This window comes from Loa loa, assembly GCF_000183805.2.
Source record: "Loa loa unplaced genomic scaffold supercont3.5, whole genome shotgun sequence".
In the NCBI taxonomy this organism is placed as follows: Eukaryota; Metazoa; Nematoda; class Chromadorea; order Rhabditida; family Onchocercidae; genus Loa; species Loa loa.
The window spans coordinates 551,972-561,704 of NW_018108185.1; the positions used below are offsets into that span (position 1 = coordinate 551,972).

The 9,733-nt window shown below is 33.2% G+C and overlaps 1 protein-coding gene across 1 annotated transcript in view; it reads right to left on the reverse strand.

The window, feature by feature from the left end:
- Positions 1–7,177, reverse strand: part of LOAG_16487 (kinase domain-containing protein) — a 37,097-nt gene extending 29,920 nt beyond the window's left edge. The window contains exons 1-14 of the mRNA XM_020449139.1: positions 6,985–7,177; positions 6,533–6,789; positions 6,060–6,236; positions 5,829–5,988; positions 5,451–5,554; positions 5,136–5,329; positions 4,567–4,732; positions 4,356–4,452; positions 4,071–4,151; positions 3,751–3,900; positions 3,257–3,422; positions 3,072–3,156; positions 2,670–2,834; positions 708–864 (exon numbers count right to left, since the gene is read on the reverse strand). Of these exons, the coding sequence (XP_020307399.1) occupies positions 708–864; positions 2,670–2,834; positions 3,072–3,156; positions 3,257–3,422; positions 3,751–3,900; positions 4,071–4,151; positions 4,356–4,452; positions 4,567–4,732; positions 5,136–5,329; positions 5,451–5,554; positions 5,829–5,988; positions 6,060–6,236; positions 6,533–6,789; positions 6,985–7,131 (2,106 nt within the window). The 5' untranslated portion in view covers positions 7,132–7,177. The remainder of the gene's footprint in view (positions 1–707; positions 865–2,669; positions 2,835–3,071; positions 3,157–3,256; positions 3,423–3,750; positions 3,901–4,070; positions 4,152–4,355; positions 4,453–4,566; positions 4,733–5,135; positions 5,330–5,450; positions 5,555–5,828; positions 5,989–6,059; positions 6,237–6,532; positions 6,790–6,984) is intronic.
- Between the last annotated feature and the right edge of the window lie 2,556 nt (positions 7,178–9,733).

Consider the following 9,733-nt stretch of genomic DNA (forward strand, 5'->3'; position numbering starts at 1 on the left):
GAAATGCTGTTTTCATCGCTACTCTAATCTTAGTCCCTCTAAAGATAAATTTGAATTTCAAAATGAATAGTATTTTAAATTTAAGTGCATTTATTTCCATTCTCGTCCCTACTTTATCTTCTTTGCTTAAAACGTGGGTTTAAATTCTTTTTGAACTTACTCAGAAATTTTTACAAAAGTCAAATTAAGAAAAATTCTCATTAAATGTATGCAAAAGCGGTTCGTTTTGTATTTTTTTTTTTGTTACTTATAAATTATTTACTGAAAGCTAATTGAACAGAACTTGTCTTTGTGCGACATAAGGAAAATTATTTGTAAACCACAATACAGGAACAGTGAAATCTACCATACAGGCTTGATTCCATCACCAAAAGCAAAAAAGTATGATGTAGCAAAAACGAATGAGAATCAGAGCTAATGGTTCAATTTGTACAAAAATATAAAAATGGGTGAATCAAATCCAGTTGTTTTAATTTTGATCCACCGTTTTGGAATAATGCGATACCAGTATTTATACCTCATGATGAGGGTGTAAAGTCAAAAGATTTCAGCTTTGTTTTGTAGTGCAATTCTAAAATATTCCTGACCATAATCTAATCAAAACTACAATTAACGTACTTATAGTTAACGGTGTGTCACCGTAAAACCATGCTATTCATTTTAGACGATATTATTATTATGGCCTTGGTGCTAAAACCTATTCTTACCTCTAAGTTGTTATCAATTCCAGCCGCTTTGAGATCGACAAGTTTGCACGGATAATTGAATACCAGTTGAAACAATTGCCGCAAACGAATCCCCTGATTATTTCCACCAATATCATAGTATAAGCACATTTTGTTTACTTCCTCATCCAGTTCTTCACTAAAATGATATAACTTTCAACTTTCAACCATTATTAAGGAATCCCGGAAGACTCGTGAAACACCAAAGTTTCCCGTGAGCCAACATGCACAAAGCGAAAGGAAAGAAGAAAACGTTTATTTACTTTATGAAAAGTAGAAAAACCTAATATTCGCCACAATTAATGCCTAGCAAAATTACGACTTGCAGAAAAATAAGCCCGAGTTCAGTAAAATAATTAGCATAGTGGCGTGAAAATTTCGTAAACGAGAATTTTTTCTAATATGGTATGATAGGAAAATGTAGCGGTTCAACAAAAAATAAAAATACAACTAAGAAACCGACACCATACCAGATAATCCCAAAAACTTAGTTGAAATGTTGGATTTAGGAAGACAGTGAATTTCCAAAAAAAAGGAAGATTGGAGTCGAAACTTAGACACATATGTAAGCAAGGATAAAAATTCAGAAGCAAGTACATATAACTTTCCTCTTTAGTTCTCAGTTATTTGCAAGTTTTTTCTTAATATATGAAACAACATGCACAACTATCTTCCAATAAGTATTCATTTAATCCAAGCTTCTTGAAGACTACAATTAAAACGAATTGCAGTGAATTACAAGCACCGTTTTCTCCATACTAAGAAACCGACACCATACCAGATAATCCCAAAAACTTAGCTGAAATGTCGGATTTAGGAAGATAGTGAATTTCCAAAAAAAAAGGAAGATTGGAGTCGAAATTTTCTTTAAAAAATATTTTTTTTATTTCTTTAAAAAAATATACATATTGGAAAGTATACCTACTGATAGCAGCGACAGTATTGTCCTAGTTAGTTCGATGGATTTCATCTCTGTATAAATTTTCTTTCTTGTTATTAACTTTTCAAGCCAAATTTCAAAAAAAAAATCCCTACTCATTTACAAAAAAAATTTCTCTCAAAATATTTGAAAATTATGTAGTTACAGAGTCTTTGGTCATTTATGCTACAATTCTACTAAGAGTGATGCAGTTCGAATATTTGCACCTTCAAGTGATTCGTTGATTGAATTATGGCGAAAAAATTTAGTAATCATCATCAAGTGAAGGACAGATTCCTAAAAGAGTTTTAAGGGAAAATAATTTTCACTATTCAATTTTTTTTTTCTTTTTCACAGCTCAATAAAAAATACTGTGAGAAAAAAAGCCCAAAACAGAGTTGATTAGATAAGGTTAACTTAAACGTCCCAACAATAAATTTAATTTTGGCAAACACACGGAAAAATCCTAACAGTGAAGTTCATTTTCCAAGATAAGTTTATTTCTACTAATGAAACAAAAAAACCTTCTTCAAGTTCCTAAAATTTTTCCACTTTTATCATACCTGTGTTTAAACAAAATTTTCGAAATGTCCTGAAATCAATTATTGTGGACTGTGATACTGTCTCAACTTTTTTTTTTGATCTAATTTAAATGAATACATTTCACAACCAATAGACAATGCCGTGGCACATATTATCCTTTTCATCGTGACGATAGTGACTTATTCCGTCTACTACCAAGAATAAATACGGTTGAAATTGATTCATGCTGCCAGAAATGTATAGGCAGTCATCAGCTGCTCAGTTAACTTACACGAGTCAGGAAATAATGAGCAAACACGTCCGCATTTAAAAGATATGTAGTGAAGCCTTAACAATCGTTGAAAAAATTCAAATAAATAATAAAAGGTAATTGAAATATACAAATTAGAAGTGCAGAATGAAAGTAAGCAAAAATACTTCTAAAAAAGATAACATTACCGATGTATTTTGCTATATTATCGTGAAGCAATGAAAAGTCATACCCAATATCCAACTCAGTGAAACATCCATAGGCAAGACACTCTACAAAATCAGCATGAAATTGGAAAAGAGCATTCATGAAGTATTTCTTTATGTGAGTTTTCAAGAGCTTCCCAATCGATAGACGGCCTGTTTCACAAAGATTGTCACGTACCATTTTCATCAATCTGAAAGATTTGAGAGCTCATATTTAATTCATTTTCAGTCAAAAATCATGAAATTATGAGCAATTCAGTGATTTTTTAAAGTCAGCTGTTTAAGATAAGAAAGAGGTTCAATTGTAATTTTAACAAGCATTAACTGAAATAATTGTGAAACAAAATGACGCTGCTCACTTGTCCGTTTAAAAATTTAAAAAATTTCCGAATTTTATGAAAATAAACAACATTCAATCAAAAGATAACCTGAACATTTGTGTCGAATATCTTACCGATGATAAAGTTAACTTATTTAGTAGTTTCGACAACGGCGAATTGTTCACGGTGTAACCTAGTAAAGTAAGATGTTTTAACTAAATCAACTTTTCACAGATTTTCATGGAAAACAATTTATATCAGACTTGGTTTGAAAATTCAAGAAGAAACATTACTTCTTTCATGCATTTTTTGACACATCTGGCTGATCCGCTGCACAAATTCCGTATAACGAAAGAAAATGAACACTCGTAGAAGATGTTCATCAATTTCACTTATTGATTCATGTACTCCAACTGCAAGATTCTTATCTGCAATCAAAATCCAACCCGGCCAGCCAATCTGCAATGAAGATCACGAATTTCATAAAGGAACATTTATTCATCATTTGACTTTATCCGCAAAAAAAAAAATGACATTGTCGTCTAATATGCAACTAGATAAACAGGAACAAAGAATTCGAAACAAATATGGATTTATAAATAATTATAAATTTAAATCAAATATAAAACAAATATAACGGAGCAAATATAAATTTAAATCTATGATCCCGTGTTGGAAATAAATGAAACATGTAAAAACAGGTCATACTTAAGTAAGATTTACAAGTACAAGATAAAAATGTAACGTGAAATGGAAATGCAAGTCGAGAAACGAATAGAAAAGGAACCTCTTTTGGTAGTGATAGCGACTGCGGCGATTTCTCCGTAGTGTTACTTCCGCAAAGATAAAGCGTGGCAAAATTTGCCGCACCACCAACAATAATACCTGTCTGAGAACCGCTTGCGAATGCATCCAAAACGAAAGAATGGTTTCCAACCTGAAAAGTTAACCAGTGGTCATCAAATGTGCAAACTTTAGATTTCCCTTTAACAGAAGTTACACATGGGAATACGGATGTTATAGATTAATAGGTAGTAAACAGCGACAAAACGATTGAATATACTCGATTTTTGTTATGAAAAAACCACTTGAATTGATAAAATTAACTTTAAAAAGCGTTGGCTTCGTTACATGTGACAGGTTTGCTTGTTTTAACTGTCCATCACTGTTTGATCCCCATACATATAACTAAAAGATTTCAATGAATTTGATGAAATGCTCTTTGAAACTAATAAAATTAATAAAATCAATGACATCCAGTTTCTGGTAATGAGGGTAGTCCTATCAAATCACTTGGAAATTACTATCTGCAAAAAATAGCTCATTAACCGATTAACTTTTGACTAAAAAACAATAAGCGATACTGATGGTAATCGGAAAAACATTAACAACCTTGCCAGTTCCCGTGAGTGCTATAGTATGGTCATCTCCTGCCGCTACTTTGATACAATACATGCTGGATGAATCGACTATTTTAAATGGCACCCTCCTGGAAAATCAAAAATCAAAAAAAAAGCATTGCATTTCTGATATTAAAAGCTTGCTGAGAGTATTAATGGTATATTTCAAAAGCAATTTATGGAAAAATATCTAATTTTGATACCTCATTGCTAAATCACCATGTCCCAGCTGGCCATTTTCATTAGCGCCCCATGTCCAAATTTCTGGCAATAAGTTCGGATCATCCTGTGACTCGATAAGTGAAACTCTTCCATCTAACTTTGAAGGGCTTACATTGTGGACAATATAATTTGGTAGGTCTTTTGTATCTAAAAACACTTTTCTTTTTTTCTCAACAGATGAAACCATTTTGATGAAACTGTAGAAGTTTCAAAAAATAAATAAAATATCATTGTGGAAGTTAAAATCAACAAAAGACAACTTTTCGAAAGGATTTTCTCATTCTCAAGATTTCTGTACCCATAATCCAGTGATTATTTCTATACTCACAACCTAGTTCACCAAGTTAAGAGCAATCTCATCTATTTTCATCTCTTTACAAGCGGAAAAAATACAATTACTTTTAAGGTTATCAGTTGAGGAATGAGAACTTTGTAAGTCATCCAAAACCGAATAAGTTCCAACTTTCACAAAAATAAAATGAAATACATATTGCTTGAATGATGCGGTTAAGTCTCACTGCTTATATGAGTGCTCATGCAAAATTCTTACTCGTATTCTGCATATAATACATATCAGGTAGATTCTCTATTGAAACGAATGTTGAGTTTTTTCCAAGTCCATCCCAAATGTTAACATTTTTCATTTCTGTCATTTCATATTCAACAAATGAAGTTCTTTTCGACGGTTTTACACTAGTTGGACGTGACGAACTACACCGTGGAAGTGTTTGGTGTTCGCTATGACTGAAAACATATGTATTAATCTAGGAGAATAAAAAACGACCGTTGGCAGCAGACGAATTCATCTCTTTTTATAGAACCTTGAGAATAAAATTCAGCTCATAAAATTTGAAAAACTAAGTACCTGTTATCTGTATCCAGAAGTAAACATGCATTTTGGATGGTAAAACTTGCTTTCATAGGCAATTCTTTTCCACAGCTTACAAATGAAATTGGTAATTCATTTTCCTAAAAGAGTCGTTTTTTTTCAATACTAAGAGCTTGAAAAATTATTTAAAACAAAGCAAAGCAATTCAACATAGGCTCCAATAAAAGCATTTCATATCTATGAAAGAAGTCATTTTATGAACGGAGAGTGATGCACTGCACATCGGAAAAGTAATAACTCTCCTTAAGAAATACGAAATTCTCTTCTCGAATTTGATATAAAAGACTGGAAATTGGACTCTAGTGCTCAAATTTAACCATAAACTGAATTGACAAATGAGAAGAGAGCCAAAACCTGGTCAGCCATATACATTAACGTACTCAGCCGTAGTTCGTACTCTTCCCGACATTTTTCACATTTGTTTGATCTCTGAATCCCCAAAGTTGGTGAATTTTCAACATCGGTATCTTTTTTTCCATCAATCAAAGGAACCGCCAAGCAGACAAAATGTTTTCTAAAAAACTTTTGTAAAATTACAACAAATAAAATGCATTTTACAAGAACGTGCTCGAAAGCTATTCAAACCTTCCGGCACAGAGTTGCAAAACTTTGCGTCTTGATGCAAGTTGTAAAGATCGCACTTGAACGCGCCCCAGTGAATCAAATTCTAATTTTCCACCACCATAGTTCCATAATTGACCATGAAAATCAATAACGCAAACCTCCGATGCAGATGCTTGAACAAGCCTCACTTTCAGTGACCTGAACTGGAACCAGGAATAAAAAAATACGAAACGAGAAAGAATTCTACTTTCTGAGGAAATTGAGTTGAATATTAGCATAATTTTCTTGATCTTTTTGAAGAAAATTGAAGGAAATTTTTCTCCTTTTACCTGAGGAAACATTACTTTTTTTTCTGATAAAAATGAGGCGTGCGAAAAATAGGCTAAAAATAACAAGTGTAAATTTATAATTATAAACGTAAAATTTTGTTGCTGCATAGAATGTTTTTATTGCATTTATCCGGAGTGATTTTCAAAAAACGGAAAAATTCTTACTCTGTAATAGTAACCGAAGATCCATGAGGGCAAATAGCCAGTGGTGCGACTAGTTCAATTTCACGTAACGACTTAATGGGATCTGGAGAAATCACACCACATTCACCGTAATTAGTATGCCCACAACCAAAGAGACGACCTTCTTCACTTACCAAAAACAATTTTCCATAAGCAGCATGGAATGAGATGAAACGAGATGAAGAAAACGAAGTTTCGGTTAGATATGGCTTCTTGGTGCCAGATGGCGTATATATGTACTAAAATGAAAGTTTCATTAAGATGAATAACAGATTACTTTCCGAATTTGAATTTTCTGAATTTATCATCTTTGAAACACCTCTTTGGACTTCTTTCAGAATAAAGATGCTTTTAGAAGTAATGTAACATAGGTAAGTTAATTAAATGAACAGATCACTTCTGCAATTCCGTAAGAAAACAACATAAAAATGCACCACAGTGCCATCCTCTAAAGCAAGAATGTCACCGTGATAAATCACGACGTCTCTTGAAGTTGAAACTATTGAATCTGCAAGTATTTTCCATCCTTTCGTGTAAATTTCCTTACATCCAGTTTCCCAGGAAGTGAATACCAATCTCATTTAGTATATTGACTTTGGTGTATTTCGTAAACAAAAGCGTCTGAAATTTTTGAATTTCACAACATTCTGAACCCTAACTATATTGATATGTGAATCAAAAAAATTGAAATTAATGTCTCAGATAAATCCAATATTTATGAAATTATTATGGAAGCTCTTAGGTAAAGCCCCATGTTTAAAAACAAATAGTGGGACTGAAATTTAAGAAAAATCCACAAATACTGAAAGATGAGATGGAAGAGTAAATATTTTCGAAAGTTTTTTCATAAAATACAAAGCAGTGACATGTTATTCGAGAAATCCTTGAAAAATGGCACAAGAATGAGAAAAAAACATGTAAATTTAAAGATAAGTAAAGATCTAACATAAACCACAAATTAGTACAGAAGAAAAACCTGATAATTTCTTTTTGCCGAAGGAAAACTGCAAGATTTTTTCTATCTTTTGTGTCCAGAATCAAAAAAACCGGAAGGATTTGTGGGTATAGTAAAAAATTAATGAATCGAATGATTTAATAAAGCGGTGAAACTCACACAACGATGATGATCTGAAACATTTCTCAATCTGGTAATTTTATGATTTTATTGAAATTTGATTGGTGAATTTACGAGGATTACCAGCAAAAACTGCAGTATTGACTAGATAATATACATGCAAGTAATGCCGTGTAACATATGTCGTCCCATCCAGCCTATTTTACCTCAAACTTGAGCAGACACCTGCACCTCAAGCTTGAGCAGACAGTGCAATTAGTTGCTCTCGCATTATCCAAGCTCAAGCAATTTAAGGCAACATTTAAAGTCAGACCATTAAGGATAATAAAGTAATTAGCTATTCCGACATTCCATTAATAGAATAATACCGAGAATTCCCTTATGATCAACAATTTCCGTGTTCTAAACAACGTACTACAAATCAGAAGTTTTACAAGGACAAATGAACTTCAAAAATTTTCACAAAAATTCTAAAATTAATCGGCTCACGTAACAACTTTTAGTCGTGGAAAGAATTTTAGGGACTACAGCGCAAAAATCCGAAACAAATTTTCTTGGTTTCCTTCAATATATGTTGCATCACTGTATCAAACTGCTATGAATAAATTCTTTCAAGCAAGACCCTGCTGTTTTATTATCTGAAAAGAAAAAAAAAGCAGAACAAATCTAAACGAAAGAAAATTGTGGATCGAATTTGCAAATCGTGGATCGAATGCTGCATTCATATGTTTATATCGTCGGTAAGATGCTCCAAAAAGCATAAGTTTCTATTGTTTTCCTGGTTTTTGGATACCAGGAACACTAACTGGATTCCATCCAAAATTGGGGATTCGAAAAAAGTGTAAGAAAAGGGAAAGAGTGTGTTTTAGCAACAAAAATTTATCTTCATACACACAGCTTTAAAAAAACTAGATGAATGACGAACAAGAAAAGTAAATCCGGGAATTTACGATGTATTCTATCAGAAATTTGGTAATTGTGCGCCTGTTTTTCCTAATTTTACTTCTTACACCGAGCAACCTACAAGCTTTTCGTTGAAGCCAAGAATAAGAGGTTGTCCAACAAATTTGGGGCACAACGAACATAGCCTGATTAATTCAACAAAAATAGCCACACTATAACTAAAAACTTCGTTTGATTAACACTGAAATGTCTTTGACAACTATATAAATGTAGTAATAAAGGAAGAATAAAAGTGAACTGGCATCTGTGTCATTACATAGCGGTTATCCGACGCTATGGATGGAAATCGTCGGGATATATTGCGATACATATCTAGATATTAATCATCTCTATTTCTTCGCCTGCTCGGAAATCCCCTGAATTCAAAAATGCACAAACTATAACCTGATAACCTTATGGCGCAGTTTTGCTTTAATGTCACAACACGAACAGTGTACAATCAAAGCAACAAAGAAACAAAGAGTGCAGAACTTCAAATAATGAAAAGCAGACAGATGTTACACAGAATCTACTACCTTCTCACTTATCGTTCTCTTCAGTGTTACGATCAAATTGAAGTGCTGTGATGAGATAACAGTCTGTATGAATAATTGTGCTTTTTTAGACAGTACAACACTCAAACAAAGTTAAAATATGAAAAAATAAGGAATTTATGAGGCAGTGACGACGAGAGAAGACGACTATTCATACATAGTATGTGTGACGTGACCGTTGAGGAGTGGAATAGGGGAAAAGCTGCGTGGTGTGGGCGCAAGTTGTAAAGGGAGGATAGGCAGATGAATAAGGAAGATAAGAGGAGGATCATGAAATGGAAGGGTATGAGGAGAGGCTTAGGCAAGCAATAATGATTATAGTGTCAACAGTGTCAAGCGATAATTTATCTGCATATTTTCGTTATATTATGCATAACAGTACTTCGGATGGTAAAATTAGATGGATGATGAATGCCGACGAGCATCTCCATAACGGTACTTCGAAGGTGCCGAGGTAAGAGGAAGCACCCATGCCAGATGGACTAATCTTGCCATGAAAGAATCCCTTGGCTCATACTACTGTGTTGTTGAAAAGCGTTTCTACAATCAAACTGGAATGCGGCGAAGTCGATGGGTACACAATGCAATGCTAACATCCTAGCTAATATATGT